At 45.7% G+C, this 24079-nt stretch overlaps 2 protein-coding genes and 1 long non-coding RNA gene across 4 annotated transcripts; 1 reads left to right on the forward strand and 2 right to left on the reverse strand.

Annotated features, from left to right (window-relative positions):
• Positions 1-2587: 2587 nt before the first annotated feature.
• On the reverse strand, positions 2588-5425 carry LOC136487397 (uncharacterized). The gene is made up of 4 exons (XR_010767242.1): positions 4914-5425; positions 4097-4227; positions 3914-4008; positions 2588-3267 (listed from the first exon to the last, which is right to left on the reverse strand). It is a non-coding gene; the product is annotated as an uncharacterized lncRNA (long non-coding RNA).
• A 735-nt stretch (positions 5426-6160) lies between these two features.
• LOC136487404 (large ribosomal subunit protein uL14x/uL14z/uL14y) lies at positions 6161-9737 on the forward strand. The gene is made up of 4 exons (XM_066484564.1): positions 6161-6200; positions 6318-6602; positions 9298-9339; positions 9437-9737. Exons 1-4 carry the CDS (start codon positions 6188-6190, stop codon positions 9517-9519), a joined length of 423 nt encoding a protein of 140 aa, XP_066340661.1. The 5' UTR covers positions 6161-6187; the 3' UTR covers positions 9520-9737.
• Positions 9738-10589: 852 nt separating this feature from the next.
• LOC136487415 (uncharacterized) lies at positions 10590-13452 on the reverse strand. Of its 2 annotated transcripts, none has more exons than XM_066484573.1 (5): positions 13295-13452; positions 11654-12508; positions 11353-11523; positions 11146-11265; positions 10590-10980 (listed from the first exon to the last, which is right to left on the reverse strand). In XM_066484573.1, exons 1-5 carry the CDS (start codon positions 13316-13318, stop codon positions 10876-10878), a joined length of 1275 nt encoding a protein of 424 aa, XP_066340670.1. In that variant the 5' UTR covers positions 13319-13452; the 3' UTR covers positions 10590-10875. The 2 variants fall into 2 exon arrangements, with proteins under 2 accessions (XP_066340670.1, XP_066340668.1); XM_066484571.1 differs by having other exon boundaries at positions 11654-12511; positions 13295-13451.
• Between the last annotated feature and the right edge of the window lie 10627 nt (positions 13453-24079).

Genomic DNA, 24079 nt, shown 5'->3' on the forward strand with positions numbered 1-24079 from the left:
GGACATTTGGGCACTGACTGCCCGTTGCGTGCACGTCCGACTATTGGAGCTGGCCCGCATGACAGAGATAGGCAGCGCTGGATGGGGTGCGTGCAGCGCGTGCGTGTCTGCGAGTTAGAGCGCGTGGGGAGCAATACCTACTCCAACACACCGAAACCAGATGAAACAGCTAAAACATACATTTGCAACATATGTGTATAACCACGGTAGCATTTTACAACATCCAGATAAAACACTTGCAACATACGTCTGAAATAGGTCAGACATTTAGAACATACACTTGCAACATATATGTATAGCCACTGCAACATATGCAACATCAAGATTAAAACATGCAACATCTAGATAAAACAACTGAAACATTTGGAAAACACACTTGCAACATACGTGTATAGCCACTGCAATATATACAACATCCAGATTAAAACATTCAACATCTAGATGAAACAGCTAAAATATTTGAAAAACACACTTGCAACATACGTGTATAGCCACTGCAAGATATGCATCACCTAGATGAAACGCTTACAACATACGTCCGAAACAGCTGAAACATTTAAAACATATACTTGCAACACACGTGTATAGCCATTGCAACATATGCAATACCAGATCTACTTTTGCAACATCCAAATGAAACATATGCAACAAACATCTGAAACACATGAAACATACGGTTGTAATACGTGTTCATCTACTTGTTGTCGCCCACGGAAGATTGACGCGGTCGCGGGGAGCGCAATGTGAGGCGCGGACGGTGTGAGGCACAAGCGGGTGTGCGCGCCACGAGGCGCGAACGCACGCGGCGCGAGGCGGGTAGAGCAAGGGCACATGGCACGAGGCACATGCGCGCGCGAGGTGGGAGGCGCAAGGGCGCGCGGTGTGAGGCGGGTCTGGTACGACCGTGCGAGGCGCGAGGTGTAGGGCGCACGGCGCAAGGCGGGAGGCGCTGTGGCGCGAGGCGGGTCCATCCCGCCCGTCCAGACGGACGTCCTGATAGGAGCATTACCGTACAACCAATGAACCAAAAGACCTTCTTCACTCTAAGTTTCAAAAAAAAGACCTTTACTCGTGTTCTGCGTCTTGTTCGCTGGGCTTATAAGCCGTATTTTTCAGCCAACGAACAGTATTTTTCTCTCACAACAAATCAGCTAACAGTACTTTCAGCATGGCTTATCAGCCAAGAGAACCGAGCACAGTCTCTAGGACGCTTCACGCCTTCGCCTCGTCAGTAAACGATGGCCGTGGCAGATTGTGACCGCAGCTACGATGGACTGACGCCACTAACAGTACTTTTAGTTCAAGAATGAATTGGATCAAAGCCCACGACACTTAATACAGCTACAGCACGGTCTTGATGAATACTTCCTCCGGTCCAAATTATAATTCGTTTGACTTTTTTATCCTAAGTTTGACCGTTCGTCTTATTAAAAAAAAATATGTAAACATAGTCAAATTTAAGTCATTTTTGAAAAACTTTTGCTAATAAAGCAAGCCACAACAAAAGAAGTGATATTTAGCACAAATTTTTTAATAAAACGAGTGGTCAAATTTAAAGTCAAAAAAGTGAAACGAACTATAATTTGTAACGGATTTAGTACCTTATATACCTTCAAGGAAAAAGTCTTCGAGCCATTGCATACTCCACTTGCGTACAAACAGAGTGGAGCAGAGGGCTAGCGCAAATCCTGCACGCCCTCACCTCTGCTCCACTCAGATCATCTGAAACATCTCCATTTCTGTTCTCTAGACTCGCTAAAAATGATAGATATCAAACATCTATTATCAAGTATTTGGCTAATATAAGAGAAACTTCCATAGATTTGCTTTCGATACCTGGAAACCATCACGTTAAATCAGTCAGAGAAAAAAAAACAAAATCACCCACCACAATCACTATAGAAAACTTAGCACAAAATACGATATACCAATTACAGAATTGCCCACCATTGTCCATTGCCACTATAAGAAGATTAATAAAATACCCATGTGCCTAATTACATATTATACCCTTTGGTGCCGCTATGAAAATTAAGAGAAATACTCCTATGCATGCTTCAGACACGTAGAATAAATATCCGCATACTATGATAGGTGTAATTCACGTGATCAAAGATGGACATGGCTTGTAACGTGTATATCAAGAATATAGCGTTAGTTTTTTTAGAGGAATATAGCGTTAGTTAATGGAGCAGGATGTACCAACTAAATAAATAAAGGAAAAAGTCCACGTTACCTCTCTCAACTTTCGCGAAACACCCCCCTCAACTTTTAAAACCGTTCATCTTACCTCCGTTATAAACAGTTTTGAAGGCGGTTTTGTCTTTTTTCTTTTTTATTTATTTCGGCTGAATCTTTGAAAAATCATAATAAATCACAAAAAAATCATAAAATGGATTACTATAATTTTTCAAAAATTCAGCCAAAATAAATAAAAAAGATAAAGATAAAACCACCTTCGAAACAGCTTATAACAAGGCCAGGGAGCTAAGATGAACGGTTTTAAAAGTTGAGGGAGGTGTTTTACCCGGTTTTAGAGTTTGAGGAGAAAAAACGGACTTTCGCGAAAGTTGAGGGAGGTAATATGGACTTTTTTTCTAAATAAATCTATATCTATACTATAAAAGAGCGAAAGAATTGAAAAAAATCTCTCACCGAAAAGTTTCATACCCACCTTATTCGAGAACCCTCGGATAATTCATATCTTCAAATCTAACGGCGATGTTGATCCAATGGTGCGCCATGTATGTAAAAAAAAAGGTCTTACAGTCGTGTCTTACGTGTTCCTGCCACGTAAAACCACTCTGTCGCCCTCCCTCGCCGAGTTTTTTTTCACCAAATAGTTCTCCAACCCGCTCGTCGTACCCAGGTCGCCCCTCCCGAGTCTAGACCACTCAGAATTGCTTTTCACGGTTGCCCTATATTAAAGAATCAATAACAAATTTGGTTTTCCCTCACGTAATCCTCCTCTTCCTGTAGTCCTAAAATAAAACCTTACGTATACCGGGCCTCGGCACGGTGTCACGGACGCGCAGCATGAAGATCAGGAAGTCCACCTCCTCCTTCCGGGCCTCCGCATACAGCACGTGCCGTGAACGCGGCCAGCGCCACCTTCACATCTGTAGCTGTCGACCAACCGTCGTGGACACCTTCAGTTCCCTGCCTGACACATCAGAAGATTAGCAGCTTCATCTGTGGGTCCCCAGCGGCCGGCGCCGCCTCCACGCCGGTAGCTGCCGACATGCCGTCGTGGACACCTTCAGCTCTCTGCTTGACACATCAGAAGATTGATTAATGCAGGTATACAATTATTTTTGTGTTGATATGATCTAATAAAGATTGATTACAATCTAATAAAGATTGATTAATATAATATGCGATGCATGTTTATAAAAATTATTCTGACGTCTCTTTGAACTACATGTTTCTAAAAAGTAATCTACTCTTTTCTGACTTGCAAGTTGCAACTAAACCTCAATTATTTATTTTTGTGTTGATAGGGTCTAATAAAGATTGATTACGATCAAATAAAGATTGCTTAATGGAGTATAATATGTGATGCATGTATGTTTTCAAAAAGTATTCTGACCTCTCTTTCAACTGTCCGTTTCTAAAAAGTAATCTATTTTCTGCCTTGCAAGTTGCAACTAAACCTCAATTGCATAAAATTTTGTCGCTTGACTCTATAATATATTTCCATTTTATGCATTTTACTTTAATTTTTTGTTTCACCATTGCTTTATTCTACGTGTCTGAAGCAAGCATAGGAGTATTTCTCTTATGTAATTTTGATACCATAGCATCCTTTGACAACAAATGTAATGCTCTGGTTCAACATAACATCTTGCTTCAGTATTGGAAAATACTAATCATGGCAAAACATTAAACAAAACAAAGAAATTTACATTACAACCTGGATCTGTTTTATGTGATTTCCCCTTATGCTTTCCAGCAGGAGAAGTCTCGTTTGCCTCATCTTTTAAATCGGAGTCCTTCACTTGCATTGCACTGCTCACAAGCAAATAAAACAAATGACAGTCAGATCCACAATCTACTGAGTTTCAGCAGCAACAAACTGTTAGGAGAGGAGCCTCACTATTCTCCTTCTTTTGCAAACGTTCCTTCAGTGGAGCACTGATTCATTTCTAGCTTAACTCTGATTTTCCTACCAGGAACAGGAAATCCATTCTTTTGTTGAATAGCTGATCAACATCTTGAATAGTTGCGCTGGCATATACGGGAACACATTACATTAAACAAACCATCGCTTAACAGTGTCAATAATGAATCAAAGTTGTAGTCAGGATGACAAGAAAGTAGTCAATCAGTAACTGGACCGAACTACATTATCATTGCTATTTTCTACAGTAATGAGATGTTCAGAGTGTTCACTCAGATCCTGCTATGACAATGTCTTCCATTTTTTTGAAAATTGTAGATCCACCACTACAATTCTTATTTTAGAAAGCTAATTTGCTTACGAAGTTTGGAAAGGAAAAGCATTTTTACATATATTTCAGAAGCCCTTCTATATTTGCTGGAACTGAATGGTCTCTTATGATATTTAGTGTACCAACTATTGCTTAATGCTATTGTGTCATCTAAACTCAGATAACTACAATAGTATTTTTATTCAACGGCACTACAAAAGTATTTTGCAAGCACTAAAAAGGAATACCTACAACATATTGGTGGTGGACTACAATTTTCAACTTTGAAGAACGATGCAAATGATAACTAAAAATATATAGGTATTAGAGTTTGGATGCTAATCATCTAAGTAACAAAGGAAAGTATAATGCGGTATGCCAACTGTCAGTGTGAGATACTAAATCTTTCCCCATCCCTGGTCCCGCTGTAGATGATGATGAGGAAGATTACGACAGCCAATGAGTCTGAGCGACTGAACTTACCACGAAATAGAGCACGGCAAGGAGACGCGAGCTGCTGGAGCCACCACTGGACTCGCCGAGTAGGAGCCGAAGGCGCCCTTGTCGCCTCGCAGCCGAGAAGGAGGGCCTGCCCTGGCGGCCTCCGGACGGCGCGACCAGCAACGGCAACCTGCCCGGCGGCACGGCCCTGCCCCCGCGGCCAGAAGGCATCGCGGCCAGACCCGGCGCAGCCCTGCCCTGGCGTCGGGCGGGCGGATCTTACCAGCTCCAGCGGCCAGCCCCGGCGAAGGTGCTCTGCCCGGCACAACTTCTTCCCCGGCGGCCAGCCCCGAAGGCAGTGCTCTGCACGGCTCGCATTCTTCCCCGACATCTACGGCAAGGAACCATGGCGGGTTGGAGGATGGGAGCTGGGGCGGAGTATGGAGAGGAGCTGGAGAGAAATGGGGAAGACAGTGAATTGGGATGCGCCGTTGTAGATAAATTGGATGCCGATAGCAGCAATTATGGAAGCTTGGTCCTTGGCAAGGTTAGCCTGCTCGCTGCTACCAGTGGGTCTGTGGGCTTTTGGTCCAATAGAATATATACAAGTACAAAGTTGCTAAAAGAAAAACTAACGGCTTCCACTGAAAAAATGTACACTAACGGCTAGGACATTAGAAACTCGAAAAAAACATTAAAGAAAAAAAAACACGAATGGTGTGTCTAATAATAAGTTACCTAAACGATATGGTATTCAACTCTAATGCCGCAACATACGTACACTATAAAAAATAATGACGGATTTAAAATTATAAAAGTAAAAAAAGAAAAAGAATTCATCAAGACAAAAATAAATTGGATACAAATACAAATGCTTCACAAAAAAATCCCATATATTGAAATGAAAAAATAAAAAAAAATGAATTTATATACAACAAAATTTACAGATACAAGTATAAAAAAAATGTTGGTTTCAAATAAACATAGAAATACTAGGGTAAAATAGTAACGGCAAGCAAGATAAAAAATAATAAATAAAAGATACAAATGTCTCGTACGCACGTGCGTGTCGCACGTGCATGTTAACCGGTGCATATAAACTTCTGAGAAACCCAGATTGTCTCTGTCTAACATGATGGGCCTCATGTTGTCACAAGGTTGGCCCGTCTGAAAATTAACATGATGGGCCTCATATTGTCTCTTTCACGGCCCGCTTTCCAAAGTCCAGGCCCAACTACCACACTTCTCTCTTCCTATAAGGCATCGACCAGCGCAAACCCTAGCCGACCTCTTCTCCTCGCGCCGCCGCCGTCGCCATGTCGAAGCGCGGTACGTACGCCCCGGTCTTCCATTCTCTCCCGACGATCCGACTCGTTCGTCTGTTTCCCCTCTCGCTTTCTTGGTAACTCAGCTGGCTTCTATGTCGAAATGGATGAACTGCCGCAGGGAGGGGAGGGACTGCGGGGAACAAGTTCCGCATGTCGCTGGGTCTCCCCGTGGCAGCGACTGTGAACTGCGCGGACAACACGGGCGCCAAGAACCTGTACATCATCTCCGTCAAGGGCATCAAGGGTAGGCTCAACCGCCTGCCGTCCGCCTGCGTCGGCGACATGGTCATGGCCACCGTCAAGAAGGGTAAGCCCGACCTCAGGAAGAAGGTCATGCCTGCCGTCATCGTCCGCCAGCGCAAGCCGTGGCGCCGCAAGGACGGAGTCTACATGTACTTCGAAGGTAACTCTCACCGCTTTTCCTAGTCCTACAACGCTCGAGCTCGACGTGCCCGACCCGATCCGTTCTGATGTCTTGCTTGATGCTTCGCGTCTGGTGTGTCACCTCGCTGTTGTAATGTTGCTGTTGCTTGTAGCATATTGCCTTTGCTGCCATGTATTTGAATCTCAGCCTTAATCCTGTATATAGAACGTATTTCTGCAAACCTATCTTCTATCCTAGTTTTCCTTCAGTAACAGTAGTGAAATTCTGTTGGTTGGTGGATTCACCCATGATTCGCCAATACTAGTCTTTCAAGCTAGCTTGATAAGGATTTTACTCTTAAAATATCTAAGTATAGGTGATTCCAAACTTAAAAAAGGGAACTTTTTGTTTTTTTCTCTTTTACTAGCTGTTCACAATTATCTTGCCAATCTGAATAATTTAGTTCATCTTTTTTTTTCTCTCTCGCAAACATCATATCTACAAAATAGTTTCGATTAACCAAATGTGTTTCCTTATTTCAGTTTGCCATGTAGCCTTACCTATATGTTTACTCCGCCGCTTATTCCATTCATTTTCTTTTTTTAGCTTCTAGTAGGCATGTAATTCTTGATCTCTTTGTTTTCATGTCATTTAGTTGCAGGCACTTCATTGTTTGTTTTTTTAATTTTTTGGTTTATAGTATATGTATTAGAACACAATCACTGACGGAAGGACTGTTAGGTTCTTTAGCTTTATATGGAGCAAACTTGCCATGTATTCCTAAGCAAACGTCATAAAAGAAGCTTCTTTGGTGTTGAGGATTTCTTCACTAGGATTTCTCCTTCTGAAAGCGGTCTCATATTCCATTGCCCTAGGTAGTGGCGTTGCTGCCATGAAACTTTGGGACTGGCCATGAGACATATATTTCTTATATTATATTTTCCATTAGATGATGCTTGATTCATTGGATAACAATTCCCTCCAATTACATATTACGACTTGGTTTGTCTATGTTCATAAGTATGCTATCTACAAAATAGCTTCTTCCATCCAGTTTTGTTCTTTTTCCTTTTTTGGCTTGTTGTAATGTATGCATCATTTTTCTGTTGGTGAAAAGCAAGCACTTGATTGCTTGTTTTCTTCATTTGTTTTTGGTTTCCGTAGTATATGATTTTCTTAGAGGTACTCAGTGATAGAAAGACCACAAGGTTCTTTGGCTTTATATGGGCCAAACTTGCAATGTTTGCATGTCCCTAAGCAAACATCATAAAAGAATCTTCTTTGTTGTTGACGCTTTCTCCTTTGGAAGAATTTCTCCATCTGGAAGCAGTCTCATATTCCATCGCCCTAGGCAGTGGCATTGCTGCCATGAAACTTTGGGACTGGCCATGAGATGTATATTTCTTATATTTCATTGTATACGATGCCTACAGTGTATAATCACATTCTTAGTTTCTTACCTAAGCCATAAGTGTGGCATTGCATTGTTTCTGCATTTGGACATTTTAATTATCTTTTTTTCATATTCGCCTACATGATCATGTATGTCTGAAAGATGTTGTCAATGTGATTGTTTGCTCTATATAGATGTCTACAAGGCTTCATCTTTGTTATATCCTTTTCCATAGTTTTATAGATGTTTCATGATGGCCTTAATATAATGTGATAACCATCTTTTGTGACTTCAAGGAAGTTCTCACATGTTGCTATTCAATCTGCTGTGTAGCCTCACCTATATGTTTGTACTCGGTTGCTTTTCCATTCATTTCTGTTAACTCATAGTAGGCACCTAATTCTTGATCTTTGTTTTCTTTTGGCTAGTAGGGCCTTTCATTACTTGTTCTATTCATATTTTTCTGCTTGCTTTTAGTACTACGTGTTTTACAACACTCAATAATATTTTTTCTCCATCCAAAGTAGTCTAATATTCCATTGCCCTAGATAGCGATGTTGCTGCCACGAAACCTTGGGTCTAGCCATGAGACAGTTTTCCTATGCTTTATCATGTCTGTTAGAATTAATTGCTATTTAGTGTAATCACCTAGTCTCTTGTGTAATCTAGCTTCCTGTGCCAGGTTAATACCCAGCTGGCCCCTTGGGTCTCGGTTTGACTCTTGGGGACTCGGCTGACCCCTTGGGCCATCCTCCTCCTCTCTATATATGTAATCCTCCTGTAATCTCCATCATTAAGTAATCTAAGCCTGTTAGGCTATTGTCTATCATGGTATCAGACTAATCCCGATCCATCTGCTTCCGCTACCTTCCCTCCTCGCGCGCGCGTCCTGCCGCCGCTGCGCGATTCTTCTCCTCTCACGCCCGTGCGCCCCCTGCTGCCGCTGCGCGCGCCCATGGCTGCCGCTGGCTCCTCTACCGCGGCTGCTGCGGCAAAGCTCCGAGTTTATTCAAAATGTCATTTGTGGGTTTTTGCTGTTACTTTTCCATGTAGTATGTTTTAATTAGCTTCGCATAACCTGTCATTTGTGGGTGATGCAGAAGGATTTTTTGTGTAAATATGAATATGTGCTCTTTATATGTCTAGTTTGTTATATCATTTTCTAGTGTGCATATGTATTTCTGGATTACCTTAATGTAATATATGAAACCGAACAATCTCATATCTCATATAGTTGCTGGAAGTGTGTTCTTTATTGGATGTGGATTCTAGTGGTGCTGTTAGTGTATCACTTTAATTTTTATTTAGCTGCTATCTCATATGGTGGTACTGCATTTGCAGATAATGCTGGAGTCATCGTGAACCCCAAGGGTGAGATGAAAGGTAAGAGCGTGGCATACTTCTCATTCAATTGCACAGTCCTGTTCTCCTGGAGGTGCAGTGCATTTCAGCATTGCTGAACACGTTGCTCCTTTTGCAGGATCTGCTATCACTGGACCTATTGGCAAGGAGTGTGCTGACCTTTGGCCTAGGATTGCTAGTGCAGCAAACGCCATTGTCTGATATCATGGTCGGGGGATGTTTGAGTTAGTTTCCTTGTGCTCCTTGTTAGGTCCATTTTAACCTGTTGTACTCGGTACCTCAACATCTGTGATAATGTACTTGAGTGAGCATATGTGGTAATGTACTTAAAGGGAAAAGGCGCACAATTAAGAGGCAGAACTGTGCACTTATGTAGTCAGTTCAGTGTTGCCCAGGCGCTATGATCTTGTTTTCTGTCACTCCGATTTGTGCTTTTGTATGGCCATTTCAGTATTCAGCCTGCGCTCTACCCCATAATTTCCTATGAATTTGTTGTTAATCAATAAGAGCACCTCAACAGGTTGGTGTGTTGGCGCCCCTAGCTAGGCCACGTAGTCACGTAAAACGCGAGGGTATGGAAGGCGCTTGGAGGCAGTTTTCTCGGTTTCTTTGCCACCGTGGAAAACACAAAATGTAAGCGCTTTAGCGATGGGATTTCTGGGCGCTTAATGAACTCTTTTCTCTCCTCTGAATCGTTTGTAGCATTGTACAAACACATGTTGACGCCCCTGCGTTGTTTTCTTTCCTCGGCGCTCACTTGATGTGTTATTTTTTTTGGCGGGGGCGGGGGGGGGGGGGGGGGGGGGGGGGGGGGGATCGGGGGACAGGTGCTCACTTGATGTGTTTGGTCAGTGTTCCATGTTGCCGTCGACTCATGGCTCTGCTGCCGTCTAGGAAGTTGGCTGAAATTAGAATTCCGACCACTATTTTTAGATCTGGAGATACTAAGAGGATTCTGTTTTGAAGGTTCCTGTGCTGTGTGTGAGCTAGGGCACCGAGATGACCTGACCATGACAGCGAATCACTCCATCCATGGTCAGAGACTCGGTATCTATGGAAGACGATGGTGTGTATGATTTTTAGGAACAATAAAAAGAAACTGTTGGTGGAGTGTATTTCTTGTATACCCAATAATTTTTTTTTAGACATGTTTCAAAACCAAATCTTTTGGACTCAAATTTTAGACATTATTGGAGATGCTCTTTTTTTGAATGGGAAATGCGAGAACGATGGAGCTGAAAATGAAAATGCAACATGTATGATCCCAGAAAGGTTTGTTTCTATTAAGATAAGAAGGCAAGTACAAATCTCTATATTCAAGCGTTATTTTCTTCAAAACTCTCAACTATACCCGAGGTTCTATCGTAAGTTGGTAAAATCAGATTCGCATACAATAACAAGACTAGTTACACTCAATCTGGGCAATTTATATAACCTATACAGGATCAGTTATTCCGTGGGACCAAATAACCAAAAGTAAGGCTCCCTTTGAAATCTGCACAAAATTAGAAAACCGAAACCGGAAAGTTTAGCCATCGTCGTCTGGATGCGTTTGCGTTACATCCAGGACTCAACAGTGTGGTTGTACATGTAGGAGTTCATCCCGTTGATGTGCGCCTGCAGGGCGTCGGGATCCAGTATGTCTTCTGCCTTCATGCCGGCCTGAATTTTTTTTTTCAAAAAAAAACGCAATGTTCTGTGAAATTATCAATTGACGCATTTAAAGACATATATTTTTACTTTCAATAAGTACTCGTAGCTTTCACTTCATACACGCAGATTTGTAAATTTTGCTCGAAAAATTGTGTTTCACGTTGGAGCACTTACCATGTGGTCGTATTCCTCGTGGTTCTGCATCACCCTCGACGGCTCGCCGTAGTCGTCGTTCTTGGCGAATCTACCGCGGACGCGGGGCCTGCTGTCCGCCAGGGTCTTTCTGCAAGCGTACTGCAATTGTTGGGGATCGCAATGGCGTCAGCAGCATGCATGGCCGCAGTTGAATTTTGGATCGCTCAAAGAGGCGCATGGCGTCACCTTGATCTTCTTGCTGAAGTTGCGCTCGTTCCGCTTCTTTATGTACCTGTGGATCTTCTCCCGTCTCTCCTCCACGGTGATGCGGGCGCTCTTGAAGTTGGCGTCCTCCAGGCTCGACGCCTCCGTCGCCGCCGCCGGCAGCCTCCCCGGGCTCATGCTGCCGCTGCCCATCTGGCGTGCACCACCAACAAACATGTCATGCATGCGCGTCATGGTCGTCATGGATGCGCTACGCGATGCATGCACTCTGGGTTGGGTTCATCATGCCATGCCGTGCGTTCGATCTGGCGCTCAACTCTACCTGCATTTCCCCGGCGGCGTTGCCGCCGAACGCCATCTGCTGCGCCGCGGCGGCGGCGGCGGAGTCCGCGTCGGGGCTGTGCGTGGCGGCCAGCGCGGCGCTGGCGCCCTCCATCATCCGCTGGTACTCGCCGATCTCCTCCATCCCCATCATGGACATCATCATGCCGCTGCAACCGGTCCCGAAGAAGCCGCCGCCTGCTTTCGCCGCCGTGTCCTTGCCGAAGTAGCAGCCCTGCGCGGCGGTTTCCATCATGCTGGCGGGGAGCAACGCGCCGGGCTGCGGCGGCTGCTGCTGCTGCTGCTGCTGGCACAGAGCCTCGTCCAGGCCCACGTACCCTCCTCCGGCCGCCATTGCCGCCGCGAAGCACTCGTCGGTGTACCCTGACGACGCTACGTGCAGCAGCTCGGACGCCGTGCTGCTCATCGGCGTCTGCAGACCCGGGTGTTCTGCCGCGCCGGCCACTGGAAGCACCACCGGTACCTGAGCGAACTGCTGCTCGGGCTGAGGCTCATCTCCGGCCGCCGCCGCCGAGAACTGGTAGTCGATGGGGAGGAGGAGTTCGGTGTCTGGAACCAGTGGGTCTTCTTCTTCGAGGAGAGCCGAGAGGGTGGAGTCCAGGGACGGCAACGGGGAGAAGGCCGAGGCAGCGCCCGTGGCCGCGGCGGCGCCCAACGACACGTTGTCGCCGTGGCCGCAGGGCGCGGGAGGCGTCGTTATGGACGACGACGAGGCATCCTCTGATGACGCCGTGAACATGTCCGAGGCCGTGTTCACGGCCGCGAAGAGGTCGCCGCCGCTGCCATCGTCGCAGAAATCTAGGATGTGCGCCGCTATGGGGCTCGAGATGCCATCCTGCTAAAATTTAGAAGCAAACCAACTTGTCAGCAACATCCGTTTCAGAACAAGCTTATGTTTGATCAATACAAATAACTGTGTATTGCAAAATGCAAACCTGCAGGGTGAAAATTTGAATCATCATATAGTTCTAAAAACTGCCTAACTGAGAACCCTTTTTTTAGAACACACACAAGATTTGCGCCGATCTTAAAATGAAAACTGCTACCTGATAACCATTGTGTGAAAATATTTCAGGGATTCTTTTATAGTCTCTCTTTTTAGGGAATCAAATGCCGTACAGTTGTATTTGCAATAGTAATGTTCTATTTGCCATCTCTCTCTAAGCATGGCAAAACAGTACACGGTATGTATGCTGGCGAATGTCACTGTTAGGATTAGAGAATTTAGGGGGAGAAACAGTCCCAATAATCAAAATTCCCAGCGAAATGGATATAAAGTCCATCGAGACCAACAAGCGAAAACAATCAAGTCGAGGAATATATTCTCTTGGTACCGCAGGGGTCCAAAAGCTGAAAGATGTCTTCTTGATCTTGTGTCTTTTTTTGCTTTTCTAGGATAGGCACCAAACAATTATTGCAGCACATACACATTGGTCTAGCAAGATCAAAGCATGCATGCAATCCAATAAAGGAATCCTGATCAAGAAAAAGCATGGGCAACAAGTGGGGAAAACGGTATGCAACAATCAAGAAACCGTCGAACAAAGGTCCTCCGCAAAGGCTGGGAACTCTCAAACAATTCCAGGGAACACATTAGCCTAATATTAGTGCAGAGATTTACAGTGAAGGGATGGTCGTCGAGCATGGCGGATCACGAACTCCGGTGCGGGTAACAAGGAGAATTTCGCTTGTCCCTTCCGCTGTTGTTGAAGGAGGGTATGATCAAATAGGAGGGGGTTGAAGACAGGATACAGAAAACTCGTAGATCATGCAAATGGCAATAGCTTCTATTTATAATGCTGAAAGACGAAGCAACAGAAAGTTTATAGGCTATATATAGCCCATAAGAGCCGGCAAGAACTTTGGATTCAACAAGCAAACAACACTAGTTGCTTATTTAGGAGAGGGGTTTACAGACATGTCATACTATTGTTAAAATCTTAATTCGTGTGATGTTTTAGCTAAAACATAGATGGGCAAAATAGCTATTTTTGTGCATGCTATGTGTTGTAATTTAGCTCATGAGCAACTACTTAACCGCCTCTCCGTGTCTCTCCAAGATTAGTTACCCCTTACTCCTAGCTTGCTTTTGACCGAGACGTCATTTTAAGTCCCTTTTCCCTTTTGCGAGTAATAAAAAGGGGAGAATTTTGTATTGCCTGTGATCATTGAAAAAATATATACTTAGTTTAGTTGTACATAACCTCTGGACTATGATTGTCACAAATTTAAATTTTTTTCATGAACACTGATATTTAGAGAGCCCACCTTCAAATCGTGAAAATTCACATATACATTACTTTGATAAAAGCATGTATGACTCTTTTAAAAAGTAGTCATATAATTTTGCAAAACATTTCTATGCTCTTACTAAATTGTTACTATCTTTTGTACAGTAACCTAGAAACCATATCAATAAAAAACGTGTGCACAAAGACCTAAGTAGCTAGGAATAGGAAAGCGAGAAGACATTCTTGCTTTAGCATGAGCATCAACAACCCCTAGGTTGGTGACATATCAAGCCAACCATCCGTTTTGGCAGAAGCTTCTGAAGAACTAGATGCCGGACGTCATAGAAAGTAATAAAGTGCATGCAAGATGTGTAGTACGTGATTATGCAGCAAACCGTAGGAGAAAGCCATCTCTCAGTTTCTTCTTGCACTAATCCAGTTCTTTAATAAGTCTTTTGGGATTGGATGATGATTCAATCCAAAATGCACATAGTGTGAATCTAGCATTCATTGGTACAGAGAGATGATAGAATTACGAAGAAGGGACACACAGAAGTTAGAAAAATTGTATGCGGTCTTTTAGGACGAGAAACAACGTTGATGGCGACTCGTATAATCAAACAAGATTGTCATCTTCATAGTACTTTACTAGTATAAAAGAATTAAATCCCTTTTAAACAAAAACATGATATGTACCTTGGTCAACTACAAACACTATACAAACATACAAACAAACAACTGGTATCTGATTAGTTTTAATAAGAAAACAAATTAGTCTAATATTTTAGTGGCCACCAAAACGAACAAACCAAATGTAATAGAGAAGTTGAAGGAAGTTACACTGCATAATTCAGAGAAAGGTGTCTTGACCCAACCCATCAGGGACATCATCTTCACTTAACGTTGTATAAAATCAGTGAAATGGGCACTAGTACCTCCTATCAATGATATCCTAGACGAGAAAAGCAATGAAAAGTTATGGAAACGAGAGAGTCTGCTAAGGACATAGGGGAACACAACGAGTACATATATATATAGCAGTATAGTTGAAGAATAAACTTTGGTGTGGGGTATATGGTTTACATGGAGGTACGAAGTCATGCCTTGCTTTCTTGCATATGTAGCCTGGACCCAATGTGAGGTGGCTAGATTTAAGGGTGTGTATGTTCACATCTCTTTGCAGATACAGAATAATTAGTTTTTTTTTTTTTTTTTTTGCTAATGAAAAGACAGCAGTATGAAATGTGACAAAACACCTGATTTTTATACATGCTCATCTCCATAGAGCCTACACACGTAGCATCGAATCTTATTACTGTCTTCTTTTGATATTTGGAGCAAAAGTGTGAATGACCGCTACTGTGCATATGCATGCTCGCAAATAGCCAAGATTTTGAATTATCATTTTTAATGGAGTAATTGCATTCTCACACATACTTTTCCAACTAAAATTGTGAGTTACCCCTTCTTTTCTGCATTTCTAAATTTTCTATTTTATTTTAGAGTGAATATAAAGGTTGGACTAACCTAGAATTCTGTCATTGTTCATGGAGCCATATTAAATAAATCTTTTAAAAAAATAGGAAAAACTAAAAAAAGGAAAAACATTTTTTTCAAAAGTTTCGCATTATGGATTGTGTTTATTTTATATTGTAGATTTATTTTTACACGTCTTTATGGCAACAAATCATTATACATAATAGGTAGCCATGTTATTCAAGGATTAAAATAATAACATCTGACTTTCTTTTTGTAATTTTTATTGTGACAACTCGTTGCTCTACAATAATTGTAACTAACACTCAAGAGAAACACATGTAAAATATTGACTACCGATCACCTCTAGCATCAGCAACTCAAGTTAAATTGAGGAGGCTAGCTGAAACGAAATACAAGTTTTCTAGCACTATTGTAATCACATTTATTTTTCTAGAGGCATAAACAACTTTTTCCTATAAAAAATCGTGAAAACTCAATAAGATTTGAAACATATAAAATGCATTTAAGTTTTGTGTTCAGAGTATATACATTGAAATGACAACAAGGGTAAATCAAACGTTCTCATATAAAATGCTCTCTTAAAACCGTTATAGGTGATTTTGGGATAAACAAATTCTTCAGTTTAAAAATTGAAAGAGGACAAACCACAAAGTTAGAGAAGTATATATAGGAAGGAAAAAAAACATATTTAGAGTACTACAACCATGTTCGTTTCTCTTATAATCCGTCTTTTTGGCTTGTTTTTTCAGTCAAAACAGTGTTTTCCTCCCACAACAAATCAGTTGGAACAGTGTTTTGACTTATTTTTTCAGCGAAGCGAACGGACTGTAAACACTAAACAGGGCCACAGAAAGCGCGGGAGATTGACAGCCAGGTAGAATAGAATTGAATGACCCGGCGTCGCGATCCATCGATGTCTTGCCGAACAGAACCCAACCCTGCCCAGGTGACCTCTCTAATCCGCCGGGCGCCGTCGCTGTTCAGCCATCTCCTGTGACCGGAGGCCGCCGCTACTGCAGGGTGTGACACGGGCCAACCAGCGCGCGACAGGCCCCTGCGCCAATGGAACCTGGTCGGAAGCCGGCCTCCGCCGCCGTGGGCCGTGGCTGCAGGCCTGCAGCGTGACACGCCGTAGCAAAAGCTCGTACGGCGTGCCGGAGCCCGGAGGCGGCGGCGGCGGCGGCCGGAAACATGAGAGGGAGACAGAGATCTTCGTAGGCGTCACCGAGAGATGCAAAATTCCAGGACATCGGATGTGATGCGATTCCTCATCACCATGGATTGGAGATGGATTTCGGGAGATATTATTATTGCTGGATCTCAGTGTTTTGTACACCGAGAAGAGAAGGATGGGATCGGAGACGAAGCTAGCTGGCACGCGTACCACGATGTCCAGTGTTGATGCATCTTGTACGTACGTATCCTTTGAGAGGAGGACGAATCAATGCCTTTCAATCAAACGATAAACGGTGCATGCTAGTAATTCTTGTTTCAAAACAAACAACAACAAAATAAAAGGTTGGGTCGTTATCTCTAGCCAATGCCCTGCTAGCTGCCAGTCAGTGTCGTCTCGCCCGCCCTTATCTCTAGCCAAGTACCGATCCTTGGCCACGCAGCATACACGCCCCTAGCTCTCATGCGTATAGCTCGCTCCGGCCGGGCAATCCGGAATCCTTATCAGTGCCGTCCAAACCGCATGCAGATCCCCACACCACATGCACATCAGGCCACATGCGTGCGTGGTGAAGTCGTGATGGCCGAAAACACCGGCCGGACGAGACCACAGACGGTGGCGCTGCGAAGGATCTCCCAAGCGTCCATCAGGTTGCATCAACGGCAGTGATAAGGTGCTGCACGAGCTTGTTGATCTACAACACGAATGCATCAAATACATGAAGACCTTTTGCTAAAAGAAAAACATTTTGCACCGATCTTGGAAATTTGGAATACAAATGGAAAGGGGGTGGTCACAACTCACAAGTGCGAGGGAGCACCAAGATCGGTGCGTTTAGTTCTAGTGTTCATTCATGTATAATTTGTGATTACAATCAATGAATCATTATCAATCCAAATACAATGAAACACATTACTAGGAAAAAATGATATGACGACATTTGGTTTGTCCACTGAAAAGTTTGAAAAAATTAGTCAAGAAAGCGTATCATTATAAGTCACCTGCTACTTAAAAGTTAAATTTTATGGAATGATCGTTGAAATTTGAATCCAGAATTCCAACTTGTCTTGATTTTGAAACATCTGTTACTACTTAAAAAACGTCGAAGGGTTTCGTCCAACAGGACTTGGTGCGCGCACCCGATACCTTGTCTATGCGGGTCCACCCACGTCTACGATATCGATATGGAAGATCAAAACCGATACGGAACAGTGCCGCCCGGCCGTGCATATGCCTCCGTGAGTTTTTCTTGTTCGTCTTTCTTTTCCTTTTTCCCCTACGATCCTTCGGCTTCTCGCGTTCTCGGGAAATCGCGGCTTACGTAGCATCGAGAAGGATGAGGCAGCGCCCAAGGGGGATATCAAGCACGCAACGGCGTACGGGCATCCAATCCTACCAAGGACGATTGATGGGAAGCGGCGGCCCGGCGCCTTCACGTCGTCTCGCCCATCGACGGCGACGCATGCACCCTCATCTGCGCGTACTTGAATTTGACAACACCACGCGCCATTGCCTCTTCCCTCCCCCGCGTGACGCGCCTAAAGGAGTTCGCGTAGAGCCCGTCTGGTCCGCGGCGTCGCGCGTTGTCCCGCTGCGTAGTCCGCGTAGGATCCGTCTGCGCCATACAAGAATCGGTCCAATAGAAGCGCCGCCCGCGCGAGGGCTCGTGCCTCGTGGACCTGCCAAGTGTGTTCGCTTTCATCGCCTCGACGGAGAAGGCGGGGCGCGGAAGACCTGCGCGCGACGGAGGCGGCACGGAAGATGGCGTGGGAGCAGCTCAACTCGGTCCCAGAGCTAGCGAGGTCGGCACTGCCTGGAGGGACGCCTACGCGGTCGTCTGCCTCCAGACACGCGGGGCAGAGGCACACGGACGGGACGATGGCGAGGCCGTGAAGGAAGGGGTTCGCCTGTGGTGCTGTTCGGACCAGCGGCGACGGCGCTTGGGCAAGCGTGCACCCAGGCGGCGGCGGCACTTGGTTGGCCGTAGCTGGACGCGCGGGCACGAAGCGACGCGGATGGGTGAGCGCAGATGCGCGCGACGGAGGCAAGGCCACGAGCCCGAAGGGAAGGAGCACCCATGCGTGCTGTTCAGATGTGCGTATCCGTAGATGGAGAAGATAGATAAGGAGAGAGAAACGGGAAAAAGTAAAATAAGTGAGAGAAAAAAATGAATGAAGAAAAAATAAATAAATAATAAAAAAGGGTACTACAGACATTTCACTGCTGTCAACAGTCAGGTGAAACTATTTATTGAACTTTTTTTTTCTAAAAAAACAGCTTATCTATACCAGTGAAGTTGCTTCACCATCCGAAGAAAAAAAAACTACTGCACAAGTGAAGCGGGCTGTACCAAATGCACTTATAAGAATTCGTGTTTGTTTTTGCGCTTGCTTATACAAGACAACATGCACAACAACTAGGCTGAAATTTTAAGGGCTTGTTGAAGTATGATTAGTGTACAAAGCTAATATGCAAAAATTTTTATTAGCCATTGAAGAAATTTGTGACCGCCGTGCAACACACGGACATATATCTAGTTAAAGTCAAATATTTGAAAGTGAGATAGAAAAGTAATATAGAAATTCAAATAAAACTAAAATCTAAAGTAAAATACAATTGTGTCTATTTAAAAGGCACAACTTTTGGTAACTAAATTGTGAACTTTAACTATTTAAGAATCCAAAATTTAGAGTTTAGGAGTTCTGACTTCATTAAGCAAAAAGTTGAATACTGGACCAAACGTAATATTTAAAATGCATATGCCATTTTTTCATCATAATATAAAAAGAAAACAGTAGAGTAACGGTGACTCCGTTACCTTGGCCCGTGATTCCCTTGTTTATTACTAGACCTGCGCAAATTAAACTCGGCCCGAGCACGACGGGTTTTGTCCCACCCACGAACCTTACTGGACAGGGCCTGGGCACGGATCCTGCTGCCCAGGAAAAAAATCTTGGCCCGAGGCCAGCCTGAAATGCTATTTTTAGCTATTTTACATTATAAAATGCATGGGCAACCCGCCCAAGCCTAAGCCCCGCCCGAGCTTGGCCCAAAAAATTAGTCCCGACATGCCCAGTGGGGTCTTGGTCAGAACTTTTTCGGCCTGAAATAACTAGATTTTTTCAGCCCGGCCCGAACCCGGGCCAGCGCGCAAAATGCTCATGTCTATTTATTACTCTCTCCATTCTAATTTATATGTTGTTTTGATTTTTCTAGATATATAGTATAACCAGATGCATAGCAAGACCTAGAAAAATGTAAAACAACCTATCCTTTGGGACATATGGTGTATATATTGTTAATATCAACATACTAGTACCAATCAAATCAAACAAAGTAAAAAATAGTTAAGCGTTTTACGTTCCACAACAAACCAAATGGTGAGGAATGACATATTCTATTTCAGCGGCACTAGCGCCCGGACATCTGAACGAACCCCCCGTATCCGAATGCCCACGCCTACTGCAACGCCCGCGCTAGCGCCTGCTGCACGCCCAGGCAGGGCCCACCCGCGCCACTCCCCCATGCTTCCCTGCTTCGCGCACCCCTCCCCACGCCTGCTGCGTCGCTCTCCTCCATGCACGGCGCCCTAGCAATTGCAGCAGGCGGCTGCGGCAAGTGGCTCACATTACAACATGCACAACACTCCAATCTACTTTGAAACATCCAAATTAAACAATTGCAACATACGTACGAAACAGCTGAAACATTCAAAACATGCGCCTGAAACAAATACAAAAACACTTGAAAAATAATTGCAAACATATGCAACATGAAAAAACACTTGCAACATATGTGTGAAACGTGTGAAACATCCAGATAAACACACTTGCAACAAACGTTTAAAAAAACAGATGAAACATTGGAAACAGACACTTACAACATACATGTACAATCATTGCAACATCCCGATCTACATTTGCAATATCTGCCTGAAACACTAGAAACATACCTACAAAACACCTGAAACACTTAAAACATGTGCTTGCAACATGGGGAGCCCGGGCCCGGACGATTTCAGCCGTCGGGGTCAGAGCCGCATCACGCGAGCACCACCACCATCGCTAGCAGCATTGGGCTTGGCTCGGCCGGACAGGCGACGCGCTCGACAGGCGGGAGCGAGCGACACGAGATGGACGAGCGCGACGGGTGGGACCGAGCGGTGCAGGATGGGCGCGCGGCAGCAGTAAAGCTGGAGAAGGCTGTCGCGTTGGAGAAGGCCAGCGGTGGGCAGGCGGCGCGGTGGATGCGCCCGCGGCGATCGCATGCGTGCGGCAATGGGGAAGGAAATGTCGATGTGTTTTTTTTTTTTTGGAGAAACCGCGTTGAAGGTGGAGGGGAGGAGATATGTTGAGCCCGATCGTTAAGCAGGCCCAGGAACCAGCTGTCCGGACCGAACTTGCCTGGACGGACGCCCATGTGTCGATTCCGTTTTGGGCTCTCGCTCGAGCATCGCTTCACGGCGTGCGTTCAACGCGTGTGTGGGCGCCTCTGGAGTCAAATGTACACAGTAGCCTGGAATCGCGGGGCCGGCACATGCCCACAGGCCACGGTGGATGCGCTCTCGCGCTGTACATCTCCGATCCGGTCGTGCGAGTCGGCGAGCGACGGGACAGCAAGTTGGCTTCGATGTGCGCCGGAGTGAACCCGTGCCCTGCACCATGGAGGTGTCGATCGGCGGGACGGTCTACTGAGACGCGGGGGCCTATAGCTCCTGGTGGCGATGTCACCGCCTCACCGGGGATCCTCCGCCGTTGCGGGTAACAATTATGCTCAAGTACCCGGAGTCTCTGAAAAAAATCACAGTTAACAGTGAGAATGTGGCTAGGGAGAAGGGTTTTGCCCTGCCGAAGTCTACAATAGCAGGCACGAGTTGGACACACGATATGACTATGGAGTAGACAAAACGCAAGAATACATAGGGACAGATGAGGTGGCGTGGCATCTTGGTTCGCATTTGCCGGCCTCTGGTCACCACGCTGTCAGCCGTGGTGCTAACGTGCCCGGTTGCCGTGCCAAGTTGCCAACTGCCAAAGCACGATGCGGCGCGGTGCTGCGTTTTACCCAAAAAAAAAAAATCCTAGAAGTCCAATGCCAGGAAACCCAAGCGACTACATGGGCCGGAAAATTCTCAACGGGCCAAGGAGGGCTGACCATACAGCTCATCTCCGGGCCCACAGCATACGAGGCCTACGAAGCCCATTGCACCCGCCTGCACTACAGGCACCGCGAAATTCCCAAGGGCATGCTTGCAATTTTCTGCAAGTCCAGGTACTTGGGCATAATTGCAAGATATGTACGAAACAACTGAAACATTCGAAACATGCACCTGAAGCACATGCAAAAACACTTGAAAAATAATTGCAACATATGTAACATACAGATAAAACACTTGCAATATATGTATAAAACATCTAGATAAACACACTTGCAACGTACGTCTAAAAAAACAGATGAAACATTGGGAACAGATCCTTACAACATACGTGTACAATCATTGCAACGTATACAACATCTCGATCTACTTTTGCAACATATGTCTGAAACACTTGAAACATACCTACGAAACACATAAAACACATGCTTGCAACATGGGGAGCTCGGGGCTGGGAGATTCCAGTCGTCGGGGTCAGAGCCGGCGCTGCGCGAGCACCACCACCCCCACCCCCATCGCTAGCAGCACTGGGCTTGGCTCGTCTAGGCAGGAGCGAGCGGCGCGGGTAAAGATGGCAACGGGGAATTCCCCGTCAGGGGTTGGCACCCCATCCCTGTCCCCGTGAACATCGTCGGGGGGGGGGGGGGGGGGGGGGGGGGTTCTTCCACCATCCCCATACCCGAGCAGGGAATTTATCTCCGCGGGTCCCGTCCCCGCGTTACAGAGCGAGGCAAATCTAATCTATGGCATAAAAAATTCAAGACATAAATCAACTGTTCTCAGTTCTCTGCTGTCAAAATACAAAGAAAAATAAACAATAGTAGTCCTCTGCTGTCAAAATACAAAGAAACAAGAAACACTACTATTTCTGTTCTCAGTTCTCACAAATCCAAAGAAAATATAGAGTAGCAAGAAAGGAATTGATATAGGCTTAGCATCTTCCGTTCGCTCTACGTCTCTCTTTTGGGAAGCCGACAAACAAGGACAAGGCTTAACTTCTTAATGCTCGAGCGGCCTGGGAGACTGTTCGTGGTTGCGGCTTGGAAGATCTGGTCTGTGCTCTACGACTCCGCGAGCGGCTGCAGGATGGGGTACGCAACAAGCAGCAGGCCGGACATCTGCGGGCATAGCATATGGCGTGCGACTGTGCGAGCGGTGGCCGGGACAGCCAACTGCAACGATGCGTCCTTGCGGCTCGCCGCTCCGGCACTCAGTCAGGCTTCGTTTGGATAGGCTTGGACTAAGGTGGATTGGGAGCAAACCCCGCCCACCAGGGGAGCAGACCCACGTCGGGGAAATATCCACGTCCATGCGCTAAAATCGTATTTGGCAACGACGGGGGTGGAACGGTTCCACCCAAAACCACGTCAACCCGCGTGGGTCTCAAGCCGCTTCTCCATAGACCGGGAAGGAGCACCCGCGAGTCGCGATGTTTCGTCGCTTCGCTCCTGAAAGCGCTGCCGCCACAAGAATTTATTTTTTGCTCGTGTGGGTGGGGATCGGGTGGAGGGCAGGGGATCACCCCATCCCCACGTGAGTAGTCTACCACGTGAGTATTGATCCTGAGTGCCAAACGAAGCCTCAGGCGGCGGCGGTAGCAAAGAAGGGACTGGGGGTGGAGAGCAGATAGGCTGGGGGTTAGGGTTATCTGCTTTTATACGTACATATGTGGATCATGGGCTGGTTGCCTGATAGGCCGTGCTTGGTGGGCTGGTATTCGATGACATGCCAACAGGCCTGGGGAACGGGGAAACGGGGACAGGGGATACGAAACCATTCTCGCCCCCGTGAAACCCGACGGGGGATGAATCGTTCCCGTTTTTATCCCCGTGGGACAAAACTCTCCCCATCCCCGTCCCCTAACAGGGGAATTCCCCACGTGGAATCAGGGAACGGGCCCTGTTGACATCTTTAGGCGTGGGATGGGCGAGCACGACGAGCAGGAGCGACCATCTCGGGATGGGCGCGCGGTAGCAGCGAGGCTGAACTCCTGGAGAAGGCTGCCGCGTTGGAGAAGGCAAGCGGCGGGCGGGAGGTGCGGTGGATGTGCCCGCGGCGGTCGCATGTATACGGTAGTGGGGAAAGGAAATGTCGCTGTGTTTTTTTAAGAAACCGCATTGAAGGTGGAGCGGAGGCGATCGTTGAACAGGCCTGGGAACGAGGTGTCCGGACAGAAGATGCATCGACGGACGTCCGTGTGCTAGCATTATCAATTGCCTTTTGGGGTCTCGCTCGAGCATCGCTTCACGGCGTGCGTTCAACGCGTGTGTGGGCGTCGGCTCTAGAGTCAAACGTATATCGTACTCTCCCTCCGTTCAACAAAGAATGTAATTATGAGACCCGTGT

This window comes from Miscanthus floridulus, chromosome 1 (assembly GCF_019320115.1).
Source record: "Miscanthus floridulus cultivar M001 chromosome 1, ASM1932011v1, whole genome shotgun sequence".
NCBI lineage: Eukaryota > Viridiplantae > Streptophyta > Magnoliopsida > Poales > Poaceae > Miscanthus > Miscanthus floridulus.